Source organism: Monodon monoceros, unplaced genomic scaffold, assembly GCF_005190385.1.
Source record: "Monodon monoceros isolate NGI ecotype Baffin Bay Population unplaced genomic scaffold, NGI_Narwhal_1 Super_Scaffold_2, whole genome shotgun sequence".
In the NCBI taxonomy this organism is placed as follows: domain Eukaryota; kingdom Metazoa; phylum Chordata; class Mammalia; order Artiodactyla; family Monodontidae; genus Monodon; species Monodon monoceros.
In genome coordinates this window covers 72,846,232-72,872,060 of record NW_021703776.1, presented here as the reverse complement: position 1 = coordinate 72,872,060, position 25,829 = coordinate 72,846,232, and the positions used below count along the sequence as shown (strand labels likewise).

The 25,829-nt window shown below is 44.7% G+C and overlaps 1 protein-coding gene across 1 annotated transcript in view; it reads left to right on the top strand.

Moving 5' to 3' along the window:
* WNT2 (Wnt family member 2) overlaps positions 1-25,596 on the top strand; it is a 44,033-nt gene extending 18,437 nt beyond the window's left edge. The window contains exons 4-5 of the mRNA XM_029233972.1: positions 6,938-7,202; positions 25,367-25,596. Coding sequence (XP_029089805.1) covers positions 6,938-7,202; positions 25,367-25,596 — 495 coding nt within the window. The remainder of the gene's footprint in view (positions 1-6,937; positions 7,203-25,366) is intronic.
* Positions 25,597-25,829: the final 233 nt, after the last annotated feature.

Genomic DNA, 25,829 nt, shown 5'->3' with positions numbered 1-25,829 from the left:
CAAGTAAAGTGAGAAAAAGCCCAACTTCACTCCAGCAACATTCTTCTTCAGCACAGAGGCAATGCTATTGGATCAGAGATTATAAAATGCAGTCCTTGGTTATGCAGTTAACTGTTTGACATCCATCTTTACTGTTCTGAGATTTTAGATTCAACATCTAGACATACCATGAGAGACTTAACTATTGTTACAGAACTTTAATGCTCTCATCTTTGTCACCACAAAAGGACAAGCCTTGTACTTAATAAATGAATGAATGAATGAATAAAATCAATGTCATGAAAGACAAAGAAAGGCTGAGGAGCTGTTCCAGACTATAAGAGACATGATAACTAAGTGCAACATGTGATCCTGGGCTGGATCCTGGACGAGAGAAAACAATAGCGCTTAGAAGAAGGAAGAGGAGGAGGAGGAGAGGAAGGATGAGAATGAGGAGGAGCAAGCTGCAGGAGGAGGGGCGGGGGGGGGGGGGGGGGGGGGGGGGGGGGGGGGGGGGGAGGGGGGGGGGGGGGGGGGGGTGGAGGGAGCAGACATTATTGGGACAACTGGCAAAATTTGAAGAAGGTATGTAGATTATAGTATCGTACCAAAGATGTTAAATTTCCTGATTTTGATAATAGTATTGTGGTATTTCAGGGTTAAGAGATGCCATGTCTACAATGTACTCTCAAACATAAGAAATTTATGTATCTAGACTATTTTCTCTCTGTGCGTGTGTGTGTGTGGAAAATGACAAACCAAATAGGACAAAATATTTAGTAATTGGCAAATCTGAGTGAAGAGTTCATTGTACTATTCTTGCAACATTTCTGTAAGTTTGAAATCATTTCAAAACAAAAAGTAAAAACAGCAAAATCTATTAGTAATCCTAAAAAAAAGAAAGAAAAGGACAGGCCCTGCTGACAGAGACTGGGAAGAAGGGGAGGAGGAAGGAAGGGCTACAAATATCCTCATCTCCTAAGAAAAAGCACCAGTAACTTTTGGAACTAGAAGAGGGGTAAGGGTGCTCCTTGAAGTCAGAGCGCTCATCAGAACCAACCGTTACAGAACCATGTTGGGAGCTGGGTGAGGGAAATGAGGTGTGAATTAAGTTCTCACCCCCCACAAGAAGTCTATCAGGAACTATCTAATGTTGACCCATACGTAAACAGAGTGACTGGCAGAGCTGCCGGACTCAGCTGCGCCAGCAGTGCGTGGCGCCCCTCTCCAGAGGGCTCCATTCACTGCACTGTCACTGTAGATTTGTTTAGTTATGAAGAGAATTTCCCGGTGGATGTCCGTATAGTATCTGGAGGATGGGATGTCTTTCTGTTTCTCACAAAGCTGGCGGTCAGCTAGCACAGAACTGGTCGTATAGACATTTGGGGAACCACCACAAGGGCAGAATGCATTAAAAGTGACCGCTCTGGGGTTGTGCCGTGCAGACCGGAAGGGGAGATAAGAGGAGAGGGTACAGCACAGGGCTATTGCTTTTCACTGTCTTTTCTGGACTATTTGATTTTTTCAAATCATGCTCACATAGTTCTTTAATTTTAAAATTTGAAAGTAATAATTAAAAACAAACAAACACAAAAAAGCCCCAGACTGGCAACGCCTGGGATGTATGTCTCCAGGTACCCCCCACCACCCCCGACCGCTTCGTTCGCTCATTTCCTTTAAGGTGCAAATAAAAGGTCTGCAGCCGCTCCATCAGCGGCCTGCGGGGGAAGCCCACCATTCCCTCAGCCAGCGCCTCCCGAGACCCCGGGGGAGCGTCCCTCTGGGCACGACCCTCCACTGCAACCTGTCTCTCTGAGAGCGCTTGGCTTCTACTCCACTGGTCGCCATCTTTCGTGCCCTCCAAAGCAGCACTAGCGCAAACTGCTGCTTGTGGGAAATTTTCCCTGGAAGTCAGAACATTTTGGAGACATAGGGTAGGACACAACTTCTAATTCAGTCATGAGATATCCCAGTTCCTAGGACCTAAGTCCTAAGACCGACCCCTCCACGAGAATTTCTCACCTGCTCCGGCCCTCCGTGGGCCCCGGACTCTGGCCGTGGTGCGCGGGCTCCTTTCCTCCTCCGCTGCTTTCCCAGGTGTGGACTTGATTCTCAGCCTGGCTGCGTATTAGAAGCACCTGAGACCGGAAGTACCATCAAGTCTAGGCCCCACCCCCAGGGCAGGTTCTGGTATATTCAGCTCCGGGAGAGGCCAGGGTCTCTGTGACCGAAAGGGTCCCCAGGTGATTTTAATGTGTATCCAGAAGGAGAACCACTGCTCGGCTCTCTCTAGGTGCCAGAGAACAATCCCCAAATTCCTGGGGTTTTTTTTTGTTTTTTTAACTCTTTCCAGATCAAGCAGCCTCTCAAACGGCAGCCAGATTATAAATGAACATTCTTTCCCTTCCTTCTTCTCTGTGTATGCACACATACGCAGGCCTTTAAAAAGTGGATCATACCACATATACTGTTCTGCATTTTGCTTTTCATCTGACACCCTTTTATATTGTAAGAATGATCTACATCATTAATCAAAGACCACATCGTATTCCTTTATTAAGCACATACCATAATTTGCTTAACCCTTGTCCTGTTGATGTCATTTGGTTTTTTCCTAATATTTTGCTCTTGCTAATTATGCTGCAGTGAATATCCATGTGGGTACGCATCCTTCAAAACTTGTGCAGGTATTTCCAGAGTGTAATCGCAAGGTCAGAGGATACCGTACCTTCTCACCAACAGTTTGTTATAGCATCTCCTTTCCATACTCTTACCAACACCAAATATTATCAAATTATCAATCTTTTTACTATTTGCTAACCTGCTAGGCAAAGAAAAAAAAGGTGTTACATTGCTTCAGTTTGCATTTCTCTGATTACTAGTGAAGTTGAACATCTTTTTGTCTCTTTGTTGGTACTTTGTATTTCTCCTGTGAATGGCCTGTTTCATAGATTTTTGATGACAATTAGTTTGGAAGATGCAATGTAATTCCTCCCCATATCTCTACTTCTTTTCTGCCCCATTATAATAGGTCTCTAGTATTATTCATTTAATTCTTGATTTATTCAAAAGGATAGAGGGAAGCAGAGTATGCACAATTCAAAAGTTGAGAAAAACACAGTGCAATTTATATGAAGATTTTAAATGTGTTTTTAGAAAGAGCATGGATCTGGGAGTGAGACATATCTGATTCACATCCTAGTCTGCCTCTGTCTAGCTGGGTGACTCTGGGGAATTTTACTTTCCTCACTGATCCCGGGTTTCGTGGGAAAAACAATCCGCTTTGCCTAATCATGGTAATTAAGTAAGATAATGGGCGGAGCCTGGCACATAGTGCCGTACTCACTATGTGGTGCGTATTATTATAACGTTATTACAACATTTGAATATTGGAATTCTTCCAGACTAGGCAAACTTATCGTGAGCTTCTCCATCCCATTTCTTACTCTTACCTCAACTACTGTCTAAGTCCCTTCCCTCTGCCTCGCTGATGGAGTGGGGTATTGCCCTCTTCAAGGTTAAGGGTTTGAATTTCAAGTCTGCAAACCTGGGACATAGAAGAGGTGGAGGTAGCACCCAGGTGTGATTGAGCACTTCTCGGACTGTGTGTTAGGAATGGGGCCTGGAGATGCAAGCAAACCCAGTACCAGAGAAGGTGTCTCACTTTCCCCCTTGGTTAATTGTCAAGCCCGTGATTAATCCACAAGCAAGAACTGACCTAGAGTCTGTCGTACAGAGTGAAGTAAGTCAGAAAGAGAAAAACAAATACTGTATGCTAATACATATATATGGAATCTAAAACAAACAAACAAAATGGTTCTGAAGAACCTAGGGGCAGGACAGGAATAAAGACGTAGGGAATGGACTTGAGGACACGGGAAGGGGGAAGGGTAAGCTGGGACGACGTGAGAGAGTGGCAGGGACATATATACACTGCCAGATGTAAAATAGATAGCTAGTGGGAAGTAGCTGTATGGCACAGGGAGATCAGTTTAGTGTTTTGTGACCACCTAGAGGGGTGGGAGCGGGAGGGTGGGAGGGAGACGCAAGAGGGAGGGGATATGGGGATATATGTATACATATAGCTGATTCACTTTGTTATAAAGCAGAAACTAACACACCATTGTAAAGCAATTATACTCCAATAAAGATGTTAAAAAAAAAACAAAAAAAGAACTGACCATGGTTCCAGTGGAAATACTTTCGCTTATAAGTAACAGACCCCGGGGACACTAAATAATGAGGAAAACTTAATATCTTGGATCCTGAGAAGTCTGGAGGCAGGGCAGGGCCACAGTGGGTTCATTCAGGCAGTTCAGCAACACCCTCCAGAACCCAGTTCTTCCTGTCCTTCCAGACTGCCGTCTGCAGCTTGTTGCTTGTCCTGCATTGGCTGCCTCATGTCCTAAGGAGGCTGCTGCAGAAAGCTGCATCCAGAGACAGAGAAAAGGACTTTCTCCCCTTTTAAAGAGTGAAGAAACCTTTCTTACAAGCCTCCCAACAGACTATTCCTAACATCATATTGGCCCAAATTGAATCATCACATGCCCTCTGCCGAAAAAAATCAGTGGCAATTAGTATTATTGATTTGGGCTGCTCCGGGTCAGAGAGAAGCCGGGCCGCTTCTGAAGCACGTGGCTGCCCAACACCTGAACAGAAGTTAGCAAGGAAGAGGGAAGTGGCTGCTGCCACTCAACAGTGAATGATGATGATGATCAACAGGGTGTACGACTGCCACGGCTGTGCGTATTTATAAGGGCTCACAAGGTGTATTTTAAAGTAATATGCAAACCCTTCAGTTAATCAAATAATTAATATGTAAGCCCTTCCATTTGCATATTTTAAATTAATATGCAAACCCTTCAGTTACCAAGTTCGAAATTTGCAACCTGGAAACCTAGTATTACAAAGAAAGGGAAGTAATATTTCCTGTTATTTTTAAATCTAGGAGTATTACTTATGAGTAAATAACCCAGCTTTTAAAGGAATAAGCTTTGAAGAATGAGCATTCATAGTCAATTCCCAAGCACTTGGCATGGAGTGAGTTCTGTGTGGCTCCATCTAGATCTTAGGATAGAGGGCTCCCGGACAGGTGACCCAAATGGGGCAGACTGGGGGAGCCAAGACGGCCCTCCTAGGGGTGTTTCTCTGGCAGAGGCCTGCTGTCCAAGTTACCCGGTGAGCCTCATACCAAACACCTGGAATATAAAGATAGGGGGGCAGGGTGTGGGCCATATGGGGAGTGTAGTTCCAGAAAAGGAGTTCATTCTAAGAAATCCTTTAAAGATGCCCAGATCCCTGGGACCTGGGAGACCAAACTAACGCCATTTCTCCTGCTTCCTTCTCTGTCCTTCACTCCAAAGCCGGCTCATCCTGAAGAGGACAGATTTCAAATGTAACAGGGCACAGTCCTCCATGGGGGGCAAAGCGGGAAACCTGTGGTGCCAAGGCCCGAGCTGGGAAGGGGATGAGTGAATGCACAACTGTGGAGCCACCATGCTGTCTTGGCTCCTTCTAGAATGCTTTTGTGGGCCTGACCTTCTGGAGTGATGAACATTTCTGCACACGTAGTCCCATTGATACTAGAGCCTTGTTCAGAAACTGAGTCTGTGGAAGAGGAAACACCAGGGCAGAGTTACCTGGGGTGAGGCTCCGGGGAGGGAGAGGCAGCCTGGAACATTGGTTTCTGTGGAGTGGGGTGGAGGGTGAGCTAGGGTGCTGCAGGGAGCTCCACCTGGGCTGCATTTTGGAGCCACCCATACCTAGACCAATTATACCAGAACCTCAGGGAGTGGGCTGAGCAAGGTTCCAACTACCACCTCCAAGTTCTTAGAAATAGGTCTCTCAATGCGTTACCCTAAGAATTTTGCTCCTAGTGCCACCTTGAATAATGTCATCAAGGGGTTTCATTCCCCTTCTGCCTATGCCCCCCACCCTAGATACCCTCTGTCTTGGACATGCAAATGGAGAGGATGGGGACCCTCAAAAGGCAGGTTTCTCCTCCTCTGCTCCATGACTGAGCTGAGAATCAAAGGCTCAGACTTGAGATCTCCAAGGCCCGTCTCTCCCACTGCCTTTCTGAGTGTCACTGTGCTTTTGGTATCTGATGAGGGAGCCCCTAATCATCCCACTTGCCTCTGCTTCCTCTCTACGAAACAACAGAGCGAGCCCAGCCCTGCCTGCTAAGCTGAATAACTTGGGCGAAGTTGAGTGATAATCTCCCAAATTTAATGTCACCCTGAGGGTCACCAACTGACTTTCCAGTGTACCCTGACTCTGTCCTGTACCAGCTGTGTCACCTCGGACAAGTGTTTAACCTCTGTAAGTCTTGCTCCTCAATCACTGCAAAATAAATACTGTAGCACAGGATCGTTGAGAACAGGGTCATCAGGATAGAGTTCAGAAAGCATTATCACAATGCCCAGAACATGGAAAGCACCTCAGAAATAGGAACAATCACTATTATTGTTCTATTGAAAGAAAACGGGCTTAGTGATTACTTTGTTAATTTGAGTAATAGTATACATTTCCAATATATTGATAGTAAAGCTATATATTTTTAGAAAATACTCTAATTCATTCCCTCATTCTTCAAGCTGGCCCCATACCCCAGTAAATTCAAATTAGTGGGGCTTTTGTTATCCCCCTAGGGAAGCTCGTTCGCAGTCAGGCGCTGCCCCCCGCCACCTGCTGCAGTGTGGTATGGCTGAAGAGATCAGCAAATGACCCCAACATCTCCCAGTCCTGAGCCCCAGGATCCTGGGTCTTTGGTCACTTCTTTTTTTTCCCTTTTTAAAAAAATTTATTTGATTGAAGTATAGTTGATTTGCAATGTTGTGTTAATTTCTACTGTGCAGCAAAGTGATTCAGTTATACATATATATACATTCTTTTTCATATCCTTCACATGTACGTGCTGGAGTCCGCCTCCACTGAACTTGCCCGTCTTCTCCCATAGGCTGTAAAGCGGTTCTTGAAACAGGAGTGCAAGTGTCATGGCGTGAGCGGCTCATGTACCTTGAGGACCTGCTGGCTGGCCATGGCCGACTTCAGAAAAACGGGCGATTATCTCTGGAGGAAGTACAACGGAGCCATCCAAGTTGTCATGAACCAGGATGGCACTGGATTCACTGTGGCTAACAAGAGGTTTAAAAAGCCAACGAAAAATGACCTCGTGTATTTTGAGAATTCTCCAGACTACTGTATCCGGGACCGGGATGCAGGTAAGTTCAAAACACTTTATTCACAGCACCTAATTATTCCAACAATCAGCACTCTGCAATTTAAATGCAGAGTTAAAATTTAAGTGCAAAGTTCTGTATTTTCCGCCTGCCAATCTTATAAGTGCAGTCTGCTGCCTGCAGATTCAAAGCTCAGGTTCTTTATAATTCATAGTTAAAGTGCACAGAGAGCTCTCCTAAGCACCTGGAGAAACCGGTTGATGATGTGCAGATTCTGGAGAAATGGGAACCCAACAAGAATGCACATGGCAAAAAGTCAAAGTATGCAGATTAGCAAAATTCTTCAGCCTGGACAGAACTCTAATTAGTGGGTTAATGTCCATATGTATAGAAACACAGCATCTTTCCTGTGATCCTGAGGCTGAGAGGAGGACAGCTTTGCGGTGTATCTGCTGCCCCTTTAAATCCCACCTCTGTCACTGTGGAGAGGGTCCCAGGGATTTACAGTTAGCCTGTTCTGAAATCCTCCATACTTCACACTCCCTTGCTCTTTCCACAATGCTCAGAAAGTTGCCAAATACTTGAAAGCAAGAATTCATCCCCACTGGCTCAGCTGTCGGTGAGCAGTGGAAGAGGGTTGCATAAGAGGCAGTTCGTTTATTAAAGCCACACCCTTCCCTTGACGACGGCACCTTTTCTGTCCTGAACTCACTCAAAGAGCAGCTCCGTCAGCCTTAGCACAGCTGTTGCCACCTGTGGGTTTTATACGCGTGCTTTCCTCCACCTCTTGCCCCTCCCGGTCAGCACTGAACTCCTTGCTTAGCACAGTCCATGCAAAGACTCTGGTACAAAATACAAGTACTTGTACTCTCCACTGAGTACAAGTCTCAGTGGAGAGGAGGTGATGGAGAGCCCACAGCCAACTTGGCTGAAGCCAACTTTTCAGACTTAGTAGAAAGCAAGGGAATTCATTACCAGGAAAAACATCCTAGAATTCAAATTCTGAGTTTGTTTTTCATTCCAAAGTAATTGCAAAGGAAACAGTAAAACAGTGCAGACGTCAGCAGCTCCTATCACAGGTCTGACCAAGAGGCATGATTACCAGGGAATGTCACAAGAAGTCCAAAGCCTCTTCTTTGTCCCCGAGTGGTTGGATTTCCTTCATGGTTTGATGAGCTGGTTCTTTGCAGCACGGGAGCAAGTTTGTACATGCAGCCTCTGGATTAATAACTGCTGAGCGAAAGGGCCAGATGCTGTGCCCTGCTGCATTCCTCACATGCTTTGCGACCTCTAACAAGTCATCCTACCTGTCAGGCCAAAGTTTCGCCGAATCCCCAAGAAAGCTGTGCGTTGGTACAGTAGGGTCCCAGAGGTCTGGGTCCCTCTCTGCCATTAGCTAGCTGCTTAACCTCAGGCTCCTCAGACGGGCAGGGGGCTCATGACATCAGGATCATCTTAGGAACTATGTACTGACTCCTGTGTGCCAGGTACTGGGCTAAGACCATTGCACACATGGTCTCATTTAATCCTTAGAGCCTCCCTATGACATCAGTGCGTTGGAACTGATTACTGAAAAAAAAAACGACTAAGAAGAGGGTGGCTCCTGGTTGATCAACACCAACCAAGAACCAAATTCACATCTTATTTTTTGAGATCAGATAAGCACCGTGGATATCATCATCCCTATTGTACAGATGAGAAAAGTGAATGACCAGCTCAAGATCTCATTGGTCTTGGAGGGTACGGATGTCCAGCTGTCTGACCCCACAGCCTGTGCTCCTAACCCTAACACTGCAACTTGTCCTTACCTTTCTCCCAGGGCATGTATTATGTGAAAGGCCTGGTGAAGCAGAAACCTCATTTTAAACATAAGAGGACCTGCTTCCTCGGGACATCTTTTCTGGTTTTTTGGATTGAAGCAGTTTGCACAGTGAAGCAAGTGGTTATGCTTGATGAACATTTAACTGCTTCGTAGATAGTCACTGAAATAAAGACCTTACTTTCTCTTCCCCACAAAGGAGACGCAGACCCTGCTGCATCTTCAGGATACTAAGTTATTCCCGTACACTTTGCTTTTTCTACTGCCTGTATCAGAACACAATTCTGTTTCTCGATCCTAAAATAGCAGACACATCTACAGCACCTGCCACGTGTTAGGGCTTGATCTACATTCTCTCACTGAGTAAGGTGGGTATGTTATTATCCCACTTCATGGGAGGGGCAACTGAGGCTCTGACAGGCAGGCTACGGATTTTGCCCAAAGACTCTTGATGGGCATGAGGCAGAGTAGGGACTTGAGCCCGAGTCTCCGCACGCTTGTAACCATTTTACTCTGCCTCCCAATGCACCAGCCACTGGGCACACTGCTGCAGGTGCAGGCTTTCTGAGGGAGGCTATATAATTTACCCCCTCTCCTAATTTATTTCTGCTCTATTTTAGGCTTATTTTAGCTTCTCTGATTTAAAAAGATGTGAATTGGGTTCTGGGTTGGTGTTGACTAACCAGGAGCCACCTTACTATTTTTTAAGTAGCCAGTTCCATTGTTTTAGATCAGATTTCCACTAAGATTCCTAGGTTAGTCATAACTTGTCTGAACTGCACTTGATGCCTTTATTTTTCTGCCTAGAAAAATGCCAGAGTCATCCATGAAAACTCGCAATATTTCTTTTGAATTCTGTTGACCATGAGATGATTCTTTTAGTGAAAATATGATTCAGGGCGTTTGATATCATGTAGAGAAAAGTTTGGATTGCTGACAGTATTTTTTTCATTGTTCATATTTGGACAAATAACACATACAAATAGCACACGTATGAGATGCAGATTTTCCCTGAGACAGCCTCCTTCAACCCGCATAGCTGCCAAGGGCCTTGTGCTGGTCTGTGTAAAGATGAGGCTTTCTCCCGGCCACTTTCTACTGGAAATTTCTGTAGTATGCAGTCTAGCAAGTCAGTCAGAGTGCGTGGTTCGGAATCTTCCTGGAGTAGCTCATAACTTCTGACTTTAGAGGCAGGGAGATGTGACAGAGTCTGAGACCTGTGAGAAGGGGAGATCCCTGAGCCCAATTCAGTGGCATTCCTTCTCCAGGCTCTGTGCCCTTGTTTGGGTCAGTGCTAACATCCTCTGGTGTATGTTAAAGAAGCACTCACAGTTAACGAGTCAGGACATCACTGAGGGAGTCTCTCCCCTCACTAGGATCACACGACATCAGGAAGGGCCTGTTTTCTGGTAAATGGAACATGTTCAAGATGGGTTACCATCAGAGGTATCCAGGCTCTAAGATAAGTCAGAAGTTTGCAGTAAAATTTAAATCAAATAACATATATATATATATATATATATATATATATATATATTCACTTGCTCTATTAAAATCGATATTAACTTGTCCCTAGATTACACCTCAAACTACCCACTCTGCTGTGTTGTGGTTATTTTATCTTGCTCTTTTAATAAAAATATATCATGCACATTTAATATTCAACTGACTGGGCACCTTCTCCTTGTCAGCACTTGGAAAAGCAATGATGGTGAGCAGGTTGAATATTGTCAAGTAATAGGTATTTGGAATTGGCAGACTTCAGTCTTGCTAGTCAGCACCTGCTGCCTCTTCGGATTCGCTCGTAACCTGACTGAAGTAAGCCGGCTTGTCTGTCATTTCGGCTTGTGGAGTGGGTAAACTCTGCAGGTCTAGTCCACTATTTTCCAGAGTGAGGGCCTCTTCAGAGACCTATTGAATCAGAATCTCAGGAAAACCCCTGAGATTCTGTATGCTTTTCAAATTCAAGCATATCAAAATTTGAAAAATCCATGATTTAGGTAGTCCATGGTTCCTGATTTTCCCATAAGTATTAGGTAAGAAGAAATCCAGAGAGATTTTTTTTTTTAAATACCTGATCTCTTACAAAGGAAAGAAAGCTTTTTTATTTGAGGAGCTCTAAATAAATGTCATTCAAAAATATCCCTGCCCTGACTTACCCAGTGTAAGAGGGTGTCCTTTCACATTAAGGCCCTACGTTTTCTGGAACCCTCTTTTACTGGGAATAGCACACTGAAATGATCTCGGCCATCAAAGCTTCCATTGGAATTAGCTTAACAGAGATCAGCAAGTCAGCCCTTTAGTGAAGTCCTGAAATGGTGATACCAGGACTAGTGAATTTTGGTGAGAATTACAGAAGGGTGAGTCAAGACCCTAGGGTATTCCTGGGTGAGGACAGACCCAGACCTCAGGTGAGGAAGGGTGATGGGAACTTTGGGTGAATTCCTACTGAGAATCAGGCTGTGGGCTACAAGCTTTATGTGTATTTTCTCTGAATCTTCACAGCTGTTACCTCCATTTACAGAGAAGGAAACTGAGCCTCTGAAAAGTTAACTTGCCCAAGATTTCATGGCCTGTAAGTGATAAACAAAACAAAATAAATAAAGTCAAAACCAAAATCTATACTTTTCTCACTTTACTTCCTGAAATTTGATGGTAGTGACTGGGGGGCTGTGTAATAAAGAGTCAGCACGAGGACACAGAACATAATGGGATGAGGTGCCCACAAAGCAGGGAGGTGGGAGGTGGAGAGACTTCACCCATGTCTAGCTCAGGTTGCCTAGGAGCCTCTTTCAATGACAAGCCCTTCCAGAGTGTTAATGTCTTCAGTTGCTCCTAAGAAATGATAAGCTCAAAACCTGATTAAGGAAGATTTTCTTATGGCAACAATAATAACAAAAGACATTTTCTCCCAGTCTTCAGTTGAAGAAGGTGAGTGCTCTGATGTTCAACTATAAATACTCCCCAGAGATTCGGAGAGTAGGTACAGCCATGTGATGCTGTGCATGTGACATTTTGCAGGCCAAACTAGAGGGCAGACCTAGGAACTGGGCTTTCTGGGAAGGGTGGTTCTGTGGTTATCTTCTCTGGTTATTTCCCCAGGCATCTGTAAATCAAAGAAACCCTTAAGTTAGAGATAGGTGCATCGCTAACTAAGGAATGCTGCTGTCCTCTCCAGGGAAGCGTCTGCACCTAATCACAGGCCACTTTCACTGGTTATTTTGTAAAAACCCTGACCTGGGCCAGAGGTCACCCTGAGGTCTCTTCTCCCACTGTAGAACACAAGCAACCCTCCGCCTCTTGTCCAGTCAAGTACAAAAAGCAAATGGAGTTCAACAGTTGTTTAACTTGTTGCTGAAAACCTGATACAGGTTTCCCTCACTGTCTGGAAGTAGAGCCTTCCCATGGAACCTTTCGTAAGCCGAAATGGTATAGAGCGAATAAGCAATTACCTTAGGATACATCTTGCTAATAGATGCACAAGATAAATTGAGATAAAGCACAATACCTCACAGACTCCTTTCAAAGTGATGGCGACCTGATGTTGAGATGCTGTGTGGGTCCTGAGGAGCTTGATGGGGGGTCACCCCTGCTGCTCAGGTTTGCACTGCCTCTCTAACAGCTTGCTGCAAAAACAAACGCTGAGCGCTTTGTTCACTTTTTGCCTTTTTTTGTAAAAGCGAAAATTCTCTTGGGATTTCTTCCAGTTAGCCAAAAAAAAAAACAAAAACAAAACAGGTACCAATGTAGGTCTTTCATAAAAGTGAAATGCTCGAAGTGAACTTTCTCACCATCAGGGGTTACCTGTACCTGGCTGAGAGCTGCAGGCTGTGAACGATGTAAGACCTCCCTCGGGTATCACGGTTTTTTCCACATTAATCATCTTTATCAAACAGCTCAGTACCAAAGGAACACACAACTCCAACCACGGCTTACAGAGTTTGGTGTTCTAGACCTGCCCTGTGGTGTGGTCTGGTTTGCAGAACCTCTGAATGCTGTGCTTGTGACCTGATGAAAAACAAGGGAACACCATGTCAGCCAATAGCAGTGGGTGGACCTTTTTTTTTTTTTAACATCTTTATTGGAGTATAATTGCTTTACAATGGTGTGTTAGTTTCTGCTTTATAACAAAGTGAATCAGTTATACATATACATATGTTCCCATATCTCTTCCCTCTTGCGTCTCCCTCCCTCCCACCCTCCCTATCCCACCCCTCTAGGTGGTAACAAAGCACGGAGCTGATCTCCCTGTGCCATGCGGTTGCTTCCCACTAGCTATCTATTTTACGTTTGGTAGTGTATATATGTCCATGCCACTCTCTCACTTTGTCACAGCTTACTCTTCCCCCTCCCCATATCCTCAAGTCCATTCTCTAGTAGGTCTGTGTCTTTATTCCCGTCTTACCCCTAGGTTCTTCATGACCTTTTTTTTTTTTCCTTAGATTCCATATATGTGTTAGCATACGGTATTTGTTTTTCTCTTTCTGACTTACTTCACTCTGTATGACAGACTCTAGGTCCATCCACCTCACTACAAATAACTCAATTTCGTTTCTTTTTATGGCTGAGTAATATTCCATTGTATATATGTGCCACATCTTCTTTAGCCATTCACCTGATGATGGACACTTAGGTTGCTTCCATCTCTGGGCTATTGTAAATAGAGCTGCAATGAACATTTTGGTACATGACTATTTCTGAATTATGGTTTTCTCAGGGTATATGCCCAGTAGTGGGATTGCTGGGTCGTATGGTAGTTCTACTTGTAGCTTTTTAAGGAACCTCCATACTGTTTTCCATAGTGGCTGTATCAATTTACATTCCCAGCAGCAGTGCAAGAGTGTTCCCTTTTCTCCACACCCTCTCCAGCATTTATTGTTTCTAGATTTTTTGATGATGGCCATTCTGACCGGTGTGAGATGATATCTCATTGTAGTTTTGATTTGCATTTCTCTAATGATTGTGCTTGTTGACAATCTGTATATGTTCTTTGGAGAAATATCTATTTAGGTCTTCTGCCCATTTTTGGATTGGGTTGTTTGTTTTTTTGATATTGAGCTGCATGAGCTGCTTGTATATTTTGGAGATTAATCCTTTTTCAGTTGCTTCATTTGCAAATATTTTCTCCCATTCTGAGGGTTGTCTTTTGGTTCTTGTTTATGGTTTCCTTTGCTGTGCAAAAGCTTTGAAGTTTCATTAGGTCCCATTTGTTTATTTTTGTTTTTATTTCAATTTCTCTAGGAGGTGGGTCCAAAAGGATCTTGCTCTGATTTATGTCATAGAGTGTCCTGCCTATGTTTTCCTCTAAGAGTTTGATAGTTTCTGGCCTTACATTTAGATCTTTAATCCATTTTGAGCTTATTTTTGTGTATGGTGTTAGGGAGTGTTCTGATCTCATACTTTTACATGTACCTGTCCAGTTTTCCCAGCACCACTTATTGAAGAGGCTGTCTTTTCTCCACTGTATATTCCTGCCTCCTTTATCAAAGATAAGGTGACTATATGTGCATGGGTTTATCTCTGGGCTTTCTATCCTGTTCCATTTATCTATATTTCTGTTTTTGTGCCAGTACCACACTGTCTTGATTACTGTAGCTTTGTAGTATAGTCTGAAGTCAGGGAGCCTGATTCCTCCAGCTCCATTTTTCGTTCTCAAGATTGCTTTTGCTATTCGGGGTCTTTTGTGTTTCCATACAAATTGTGAAATTTTTTGTTCCATTTCTGTGAAAAATGTGAGTGGTAGTTTGATAGGGATTGCATTGAACCTACAGATTGCTTTGGGTAGTAGAGTCATTTTCACAATGTTGATTCTTCCAATCCAAGAACATGGTATATCTCTCCATCTATTTGTATCATCTTTAATTTCTTTTATCAGTGTCTTATAATTTTCTGCATACAGGTCTTTTGTCTCCTTAGGTAGGTTTATTCCTAGATATTTTATTCTTTTTGTTGCAATGGACCTTGTTTTGATACTAAATGTACAATTCCCACCAGGACACCTGAGCTCCCTCATCTCGTCATGGAACAAATATATATTAAGCCTCTTCTATATGCCAGAAACTATGATAAGCCCCAGGAATGCAAAAATGAGGTAGACAGACTCAGTCCTTGCCCTCGTGGTTTCATAGGCCTCCTCGTCCTTGTGGAGGAGCCAGGTGGGTGACAGGCAAGGAGACTCAGGCTAGGTGCTGGGGAACCCTGCCTGGACAGGAATGTGATTTTCTTAGGTTTCAGTCCTCACTCCGTTGCACTACTACAAGGTCTTACCTTACATTTGTCACTTTGAAAAGTAAAGAATCAGTTATCCATTCCTTTCTGTGTTGAGCTTTATTGTAGAAATTTCATGAGCTGATACCTCAAAAGTGCTAGAACAGGAGAGAATGATATTAAAAATATATTGGTGAGGCTTCTAAGTCACCATTTTTCCTGTCTGTCCCACTGGATTCTGATTCCATGATGGCAGGAACTATGTCTGTTCACCACTGAGTCCCTGGCATCTAGTACATAAACATGTGTTGGATTGAATTAAATGGCAAGCTATAAACAACATAAAATATGTTCATCATATTAGCTAGATTCTTATATTGGTGCAGTGTCATAGCCTAAAGATAACTTTACCTTCCTTTGACAGGTAATTACTAAGCACGTCTTCACTCATCACTGATTACTTTATAATACACAGCCTGTGAAAATTCCCATTTAAGCTTAAGTGTTAAATGGAATTTTTCCTCATATTTAAGTGCATTAGTGGGGCATTTACAGAGCTTAAGATGCTGCTGGCTGCCCATTTCCTTGGATGAGATCAAAGGTCTCAAATAAATGCAGCAGCAGACTCTATCTGTTGCTTTTAGCTGCCACCACATACTCAGTTCTTTTACTCTTTGGGGGGGCCTTTTTCATTTACTGTTATCAGTGGGATTACTGGGTAGTTCATCTGATTTCATTGTTAACATAGCAAAATACTTTTTACCTCCAGTGCTATTTTATGTTATAGGCATGATCTATAAATCTGCATTACCTTTTGGAATATAGATTTGCTAGAATTACTATACTTTTAGGATACACTAAAAAGTACCCTAATTTGAATTAGTTGAAAGTAACAATCAGATTGAATTTGTGAAAAATTTTTTAAAAAGGGAAGTTTTTCTTTCAAAAGAAAGAAAATTGCAGGAAAAAAAGATTTTATTTTCTTATTTTGAAATCTTTGACATAATTTAACTACTAACAACAAAGGATTTACCAAATAGACATCCTTTACTTTTTCGGGAAATAGAAAAAAATTATCTCTAATTACCATATTAATGTGTTGCAAGCAAAAGAATGTTTAAGTACTGTAAAATAATGTATTTGCTTACTTCCTTTAAGCTTTCCCCCTGAAACCTATTTTGTGCTAGTGTGGTAAATCTCCTTTTTAAAATATGCAAATTTCATATTCCTAGGGAAAGAGCCCTGTATTATAGATTAGGAGACTTTGGTGCTACCTATTATTATTTCTACTGATTACTAATTGGGTAGTCTTGGGCAAATTAACTTCTTTGGGTCTTTTAAGATACGTGTGTCACCTAGAAATTCCTAAGGTTCCCATGATTCAATTATGAATGAATGAATTGTTCCTTAATCTTACTCTAAGTTTGCAATAACACAACCTGAACTTGATGCCACAGACTCTCTTAAGTTGTCATTTTGAATTTCTGTCATTTAAAAATGTGCCACACTTCTTGTATATGTTCTCTGTGTATCAAGTGAGATAATTTGAATTAAAACCTGGCTTTTAGCTGGTCTATTCTCCCATAGTGCCTGGGGACTGGGTGACCCCTCCCTGGAGGGGAGGCTGATCTTAATTTTTAAGGAATTGCTTTTAATATTTGACCACCTGAGAACTATGCAGTATGTAGAAGAAATATAAGACCTAATGCTGTCCTTGGGAAGCAAGATGCATGAGAAATCGTCAAACATTTCAAAACAGTGTATGAGCTCTACTGGCTGACGTGCTAACATTATAGGACTTAGGAAGGTGGTCCAGGTGGGCTTGGAGCAGCCAGGGAGCGCTCTATGACAGGTGCTGAAGTAGGCCTGAATCTTGAAGGATGGGAAGACTTTCAATCTAAAGGAGTTCGAGGAAAGTCCAGTGCAGCAGATAAGAGTAACTCTTATGAGCAAACAGTCTACACGGCTGTGACATCAGAAAGTCTCTTCAGGAGACGGCCTGACTAGAGGATACGGGTGGAGGGCAGTGGGAAATGAACTTGGGTAGGCTAGCTAGTGCCAGATATGGAAAACCTTGACCAGTCTAACCTCAACAACTTTAATTCCACGATAGGATTTGCTAATTTAATGGGACATGCTTTCCTGTGCCAGTCAAACCTGTCCTAGTTATTATGAAAATGTTGAGGAAAACCCTCTGAGATAAGTGGAGAGACATTGTCCTTCCCTGCTTTTTAGCTTTGCAATCACTGATGTGAGGAAGGGGGAAGCCTTCCAAGTAGATGAATGTGCGGTCTCTAACATTTGCTCTTTAACATTCTTTTCTTCCCTCAATAAATCTGTGTTGTGAATGACAACGTGTAAGTCAGCCAGAGGAGAAACAGCCTATTGGATGACGGGCTTAAGTGAATCTTGCCTTATGCCCTAACAGTCAACATATGGGCTTCTGTCAGCCTGGAGTGGTAGGAATTTCCAAAGATACAGGCCCATCCAGAGAGAGAGAGAGTGAGAGAGAGAGCGAGAGAGCGACTGCCCTTTCTCCAGGTCCCTGAGGTGTGGGTCTGGGAACTATTAGCAAAAGCCCTTCATCCTCCTCCGCTGTCAGGAAGATGCATGTCAGGGGAGACAGAAGTGTTTTTGCACTGGGAACCCTGACTCCATCATTAATTTTATAGCTCTGGGGATGGGATGCTTGATTCTGTAATGTTCCCTCAGCATTGCTTCACCAAAGGTGCATTATGTGGCCCCAAACTTATGTGACTTAGAAACTCTGATTCTTCATTTTTTCCCCATGCATATGTGAGCTCTTGTGTGAATCAGGGTGAGGAAAACACCTGTGGGAGGAGAGAGGTCCATCTGGCTGGAACCCGCACCTTCCCATGGTTACAGACCGCCCGGATTTTACGGGCACTGACTCTAGGCAGATGATCCAATGACAGTGCGGTATGAAGATGATAGATGAAGGTTTGGGTCCGCTGAACCTGAGTCTGTACCACACTGTCTGGGGATTGGGATCTGTACCCAGGCAGGTCACACATCTGGGCACACTTCACAAACCTAAGGCAAAGGGAAGTCAGAGAGAAGAGCTTCCAACTTGTCACTTCTCTTAAGTGAACTGAGTAAATCAAAGTGTAGTAAGAAATAACATTATAAAGCAATATAAATGATCTTTTAAATAAACATGTTAAATCTGAAGCATCTAAATATGTGTTTATCCATTTAACATATCAATGTGGGAGACTAATATTAGGGCCATTACTCAAAAGTATTTTTTAACTTTCTCCTTTGAAGTATTTTTAGAGCCAGCCACACAGGCTTTGTAGATATTGTATGATGCAAATATTTGACCCATAAAGATCAATTTGGCATTTGGAAATGGCACAGAGAATCTTAGAATGAAGTCTGAGAAGAGCTAGGTAAGTGAGCAAGCTATGCCATTTCATTTTTGGTGAGATGCAAATTGGTGCTATAGGCTTTCCTGAACAGAGAGCTCAGCTTAGGGACGGCTCCTCCCAGAGTCTTCAGTCGTAGCCACATCAGCAACATATATTAGAACCAACTTGGGAGCACGCGTGTTTTGGAGATGTGCGTTCTGGTATTGCAAAGTATTTGGTCTGTCTCATTCCTCAAAAAGGTGCCAGGAATTCAACAGGAATATCAGTACAGGAAAAATGCAGGGTAAGCTACAAATACCACGTTAACAAGCCTTGTTCACTTTCTCACAAGACTTCGGTGTCCTAATTGTCTACGGCATATCATGCATTGGAGGAAAAGGTCCCCTCCAAAGAGTTATATGTCAGGACCTTTGCAAGTTCTTCAGTTAATAAAATAATGAAGGGAGAGAACAGGAAATCTGCTAAAGCACTGATCACATACTGTTACACATGAGCCTGCTTTCTGGGGCCTGGCGGGACACGAGACCAAATCACAAGGTCAAGAGCTCCATCTCCAAATCCTGACCCTGCCACCTGCTTGCTGTGTGATCTCGGGCAAGTCACTTAACCCCTCTGACCTTCTGTTTCCTCATTTCCAAAACAGTGATGATAATAGTACCTACTTTATAAGCACTTATGAGAATTAAATGAGATAATACAGGCAAAGGCTTATCCCAGGGCCTGGCCTGTGTAAGTGCTCCACAAATATTGGCCCCAGTTATGAACAAAAAGGAGAGAAAGAGGATAAAAAAGAAGGTAGAGGGGGAAGAAAGAAAGAAGAGGGGAAAAAGAGAAGAAAAGAAAGGATGGAAGAACTTCAGCTCTCTCTGGCTTTGAAAATGTGAAAACTGGCTCTTCTGGTAGGTGTAGCTGGCTTTATTTCCCCAGGGCTCTTGTTATGGCCTAGGTGGGGTCATCAGATCATCTAATGAGTGACTCATTACTTAATAAGTTGGTACATTATTTAGAAAAAGAGATCTAAAAGTATATGTCGCAAATATTCAGAACTAAACAAGCAGCCAGGTCATAAAACTCAGTGGCTCCTTTTCATAAAGCACATGTGAGCGCTCTCTCTTTCTGTCTCTCATACACACATATATGCGTATAATCTTGTGTATATATATATATATATATGTATAGTCTTGATTCTTTTTATTTCAAGAATAATGGTGATGGTGATGTTTTCTGTCTTGCAAAGGCTAATGGGAAGTCATTATAATTTCAATACAGGAAGCAATACCAACAAGTTTTGTGTAGCTTCTGTACTCTGGCAAACTCTCTTTTCAGGGTTTTGAGGAAATGGCTCTATATTCTCCTCAAACGGCAGCAAGTGTCAAAACTGCCCTTCCTCCCTGCAGTCTGTCATCAGATCTAATGAGAGCCAAAGCCCAAAGCAGGGCCAGTTTGTAGTCCTTCACTAAGCAGCCTCGTCCTCCCCTCGGCTGGCCCATCCTGGCGCCGCTGATCCCTCAGAGGGGCCGTTGCTGCTCCGGGCTGCGACCCCACAGCGTTCTCATATCAATGGCTCTCAACCTTCAAAAACCCATCTCACATTTTCTTCTGGGCCTTCATTATGCCCTGTTTGGGCAGCCAGTGGAGAGTGGTAGGTTCAGATTCATCGTGAATTCCAGCATTGTGTAGCTGAACACTGAACTGCTGAGAAGGCTCAGTGCCAGAGTCTTTGTCTCCTTTTCTGAAACCACTTCCTAGTTAAGCTCTTGCCAGCGGCCGTCACTTTGCTCCTCTCAGAGTTTGGATGATGTTGAGACCACTCCACTGAACAACCTTCTGTTCAGTTGGAGTCTAGTTAGTTCAGTTTGCTGCATTTGGGGGACAAAACCCACCAGGACCATTAGTCCAGGCTGAGTTAGACCACACGATTCGACCTCCTTAGGCTTGCAAGCCGCCAGGGAAAGACCACGGAGTTCGATGTCAGTAAAAGGCCCACAGCCTGATTCAGGAATGAGACATTTGGCCTCCCTGTCCTGGCCCCTGTGCCCCATAGCCGCAAAGGGGATAAAGAATTCTAATTGCATGGTAATGTATTTATATTCTGATAAATGCATGTCAGTGGAAGTGAGGAATGCTTATTGATGTGCAGGGCTTATGAACAAAACACATAAAAGGTAAAAACTCAGTTGCCTCTGAGATGGCAGGTGAGAGCACTTTTCACACAACCCCTAGGGGTCTCATTCACACCCAAGGCTTCAGTTGCCACCTCTGCCAAAGATTTCATAATCGGCATCTCCATCCTGACCTCTCTCCTGAGTCCCAGAGAGGATTTTCAGTGACCATTCCTGCCTGTATGGCACACAGTCACAGCCAGCTCAACACGCTGAAAACTAAGCTCGTTATCTTCCCCCAAAGCCTGCCTCTCCCAGGTGTCCCCCACCTCAGGGAATGTCACCCGCGTAAACCCCGGCACTCCCGCCAGAAGCCTGGGAGCACCTCTCCACTCTCCTCAACCTCTCAGCCGCTTGTCCAGTCAGTCACCACGTCCTGAGGTGCAGCCTCCTCAGCTTCCCTCGAGTCCGTTAACCTCTCCCATTGCCACTACCACTGTCTCCATCCAGGCCACATCGTGTCCTGCCCAGAGTCCTTTATTGGTTTCTAACTGGTCTCCTGGCCTTCACCCTGGCCCCCTTCAATCCAGTCACCCATAGTGATTCTTCTGAAATACAAGTCAAACCATGTCTCCCTTTTGTGTAATAACTCTCAATAGCATTCCTCTGCCCTTGGTTAAAACGTAAACCCCTTGGCCCGTGACACAAGGCCTTTCACAGGCAGCTTCTGCCCGCCTCACTGGCTCATCTCCTGCCACCACCCGCTTTGAGCACTACGCTCCAGCTGCGGTGAACACTTTTCCGCTAAGTCTTCGCGTCTGTGGCCTTAGCTGCTGCCTCCTGTTCCTCTTCCTCATTCCCTTCCCCCTTCTCTTCTTGTTATTGAAATATAAAATGCATCCGGCAAAGGGCATGTACCACGTGCGTACAGCTAAGCGAACTGTCTCAAATGAGCACCCCCAGGTAACATGCGCCCAGATCAGGACCCTGAAGAGATCAGTACCCCAGAAGCCCCCTTCAGGCCCCTTTTCACTACCTCCCCAAGAGATATCACTACCCTGACTTCTAATGGCACAGACTAGTTTTCCCCACTTTTGCACTTTATATAAATGAAAACTTACACAATGTTATCATCTAACTCCTGCTGTATAGCAAACCACCGATCAACGGAATGGCCTGAAATCACCTTAAAGTTCCACCTTCAGCTTCATCAGTCCTTGCAGCTCTGCTCGTTTGTCCACTTCATCACCAAGCTTCTTGCAAACTGCCCACACTCTGTCATCACCTGGCCTCTCCTCCTGTTCACTCTTCAATCCACTGCACCCATCCGTATTGTTCCACTGAAGCTGCTCTCATCAAAAGGCACGAGTTACCTCCTTATTGTTGAACCAGATGAACAGTTTTCAGTCTTTTCCTACTTGACACGCCCCACCATCCAACTCACCCTTTAATTCAGTGGGTCACCAAGTCCTAGGGATTCTTCCTCTTCAACCCATCCTGTATTTGTCCTACTTCTGTCTCCACTCATTATCTCTTGCCTGGACTAATCCAACAGCCTCAAGATACCTCTCTGCCCCAAGCCACTCTTCCAGATTTATCATTGCAACATATTTTTCCCTGAATAGAAATCTGGACTGGCTCACCACCCACCATGGAATAAAATCCAAATTGCAGCAAGGCAGGAAGACTCTTTGACCTCTTGCTCCAACCTCTCTTTCCATGCTTTTTGCCTAACACACACCCTCTGCCTCAGCCACGTTGAAGCTGCACAGTCTCTTGTGTACTTGACCTCTGAATTTCTGCTGGGAGGTTCTCTCTCGCCAGAAATGCCTGTCACCCCATTCTCCCCTTCAAATCTTCTATCTATCCTTCACGTCATATCTGTAATGCCACCTCCTCTACAAAACCATTAACAGCTCCTTTTCTGATCCTGTTTTCTACTATTATTACTAATAAATATCATTATTATAATATGCTTGGCTTACCCCCCTAGAACATAAACTCCTCGAGGCAGGCAGGATCTTTGCTTTGTTCACTGATACAGCAGCCCAAGCTCCCAGAACTGTGCCTAGCACATAGTAGGCACTCTTGTTAAATACTTGTTAAGTGAATGAATGGTTAACATTTATTGAGCACTTATTATGCCGGGAGCTTCCAGGCAGAATCTCATTCAGTCCCCACCACAGCCCTATGAGGAAGGAACTGTTCTTATCCCAGTTTTGCATAGGAAGAAACTGAAGCTTAATGAGATTAAGTAACGTGCCCAAGGTCACACAGTTGATACATGGTAAAGCTAGGATTTGAACCCTGATTTGTCCAAGCCCTAAATAACCTCTCTCTACTGTCTTGAGCTTTGCAGCGGTGTTTTTCACAAAACTCTACCGTTGGCTACAGTAGGTCTTCAGCAAATGGAGCAGTTATCTTGAAGTAGTGGAAATAACTCTTTACATATTTATCTCTTCATTATATCATGAGTTCCCTGAGAATAGGAAGTGAATCCTAATTATTTTATTTCCTCATGGCCACCGCCAGAAACCCCAGGTAGCCGCACAGTGTCTCACACATGTTTGCGTTCGCTAAATGTTTACTGAATTAAGTAAAGGAGTCTGCTGTTAAGAGAGGCAGCATGTGGCAGCCAGTCCTTTTTGCATAGTCAGGGATTCTGAGTACTGTCCCGATGGCTGCCCCGAATCCAGGCCCAGCTGCTGTCTCTTCCAACGCTTTGCTTCTTCAGCACACGATGTAGGCTCAGGGCCATCCCTGGCTAACCCACCCGCCACCCTGACTCCGGCCCTTTGCCGTCCTTCCTGTCCTTATGAAATTGCCCTGCCTGTCTTCCTGCTGTCAGTGGTCTGATCACGCAGAGCAAGTCCTGCCCCCCCTACCCCTCTTCTTGACCCCATGCCCTGCTTGAACCTGGCTGCTTCCTTGGTCATTCTTGACAGGCAGCTCAACATGACATTTATATAGATAATTGGAACACAAGGTGGAATGTGATAAGCACAGAGTCACGAGGCACTGGAGGAGCTATGAAGAGGGAAAAATTCCTAGTTAAATGATGGAGGAATGGAAAATGAAGCCACTGTCTTTTTCATCCCGATAAAAGGTGTTTTTGTTTTGTTTTGTTTTGTTTTTAATAAAGAGTTTAGGTTTGTTGGTTATTTAGGATTGTCAATTGCAAGTGATAGAAACTTGAGTGCTTTAAGCTGAAAGGTGAAATTTACTATAAGGATACAGTCTCTCGAGGTATCCAAAGGTTGGAATGCAGCCAGACCTCAGAGAGAAATGTCCAGAAAACAGTCCAGGGTCTGGGCAGCATTCCCTTTCCATGTCTTATCCTCACTGTCTCTGTACATCTGCCTCGTTCTCGTCTCTCTGTGATGTCTTCTCGTCCACAGACCTCATCATGGTACATGGCTGCCAATGGCTGCTGTGTTTATACTTGGAATTTGTACTAACTGTTCCCATCAGAACCACAAACCCTCAGGGAAATCTACCTCACTGGCCCGGCTCGAGTCCGGTGCTCACCCCTGGCCCAGTCACCTGCTGCCAAGAGAGCAGGGTCACGTTGTTCACCATGGCTGCCAGGCGCCCTGCTCTCTGCAGAAAGGGTCATTGTAAGCTGAGCAGACTCTCTAAAAATGTCCATTACAATTGGTTCTGTTACCAGATAAGGCTCTTGTAAAAGAACTCTGGGTGCCTCCTCAAGAAAAGAACAATTAAGAGGCTTCCTAGGGCTTCCCTGGTGGTGCAGTGGTTGAGAGTCCGCCTGCCGATGCAGGGGACACAGGTTCGTGCCCCGGTCTGGGAAGATCCCATATGCCGTGGAGCGGCTGGGCCCGTGAGCCATGGCCGCTGAGCCTACGCGTCCGGAGCCTGTGCTCCGCAACGGGAGAGGCCACAACAGTGAGAGGCCCGCGTACCACAAAAAAAAAAAAAAAAAAAAGGAGGCTTCCTAGCTTTGAGATTCTTTGAGAAACAAATACATAAATATGGATTGCCAAACAGCAAGCATCATCCTAATTAACTAAGACAATGTCCACTAGTCATTTCTAACAGGCTTTTCATACCAGTTTTGTTTATCAAAGACCTAGAATCCTGGCTTCAACCAGGTATCTCACACACATCTAGATGACCCACTAGACCAAAGCATGGAAGATAAACCAGGCTGGGCATTGCTCCCTCCTCAAGGCCTTACACAAATGATGCCCACACCTGCCCTTCAGCAACCAGAGTTCTCTTGTCTTTCTAATAAGCCAGTGTAATCAAGTCTGGGGAGACAAAATCCCCACCGTTGGAGGGTTCCATGCCCCAACAAATTCCAACAGAGCTAACTTTGACCACTGCTTCCTTAATGTGATTTAAGACTGGGAGAGAGAGGACTAGTACGGCTCCTTCTTTCATCCTGATCTGGCCTATCCAACTTAGAAGTGGGAATGCTGGAGTCAGGACGTCCAAGGCAGCTCCAAAGCTTCACGTCCATTCTTCCTGGACAGGGTGCTCACTGCTGTTGCCCCCAGGGTTGACACGTGCTCCGTGGGTCCACACAATTGGTGGCACAGCCCCGGGATGTGGTGAGGTGGCATCAGGGCCCCGTCCTGGAGGATGACAACGTAACTCTTCCTCTCGAAGCATACTGTGTTCCACCCACACCATTTCAGTGACACCCCCTGGCTTGTCTTCCAGGCTCCCCGGGTACAGCAGGCCGTGTGTGCAACCTGACTTCCCGAGGCATGGACAGCTGCGAAGTCATGTGCTGTGGGAGAGGCTATGACACCTCCCGCGTCACCCGGATGACCAAGTGCGAGTGTAAGTTCCACTGGTGCTGTGCTGTGCGCTGCCAGGACTGCCTGGAGGCCCTGGATGTGCACACATGCAAGGCCCCGAAGAGCCCCGACTGGGCGGCTCCCACATGACCCCAGCGGAGGTCCCCATCCACCTTCCCTCCCGCAAGGACTCCATTGGATCTGCAAGGATGCTGGGCTCTTGGGCTCCCTCTGGGAGATGTTTCCTTAGGCGCGTGGCCTTTGTCTGTACGGAAGCCTCCTCCCGCTCCCTGGGGGCCCAGGGCGGGGCCCACACGCTGCACATTAAGCATGCCCTATTCTCTCCGACTGCGGCGTCCTGAGGCATGTCTCTTCCCCCGGCG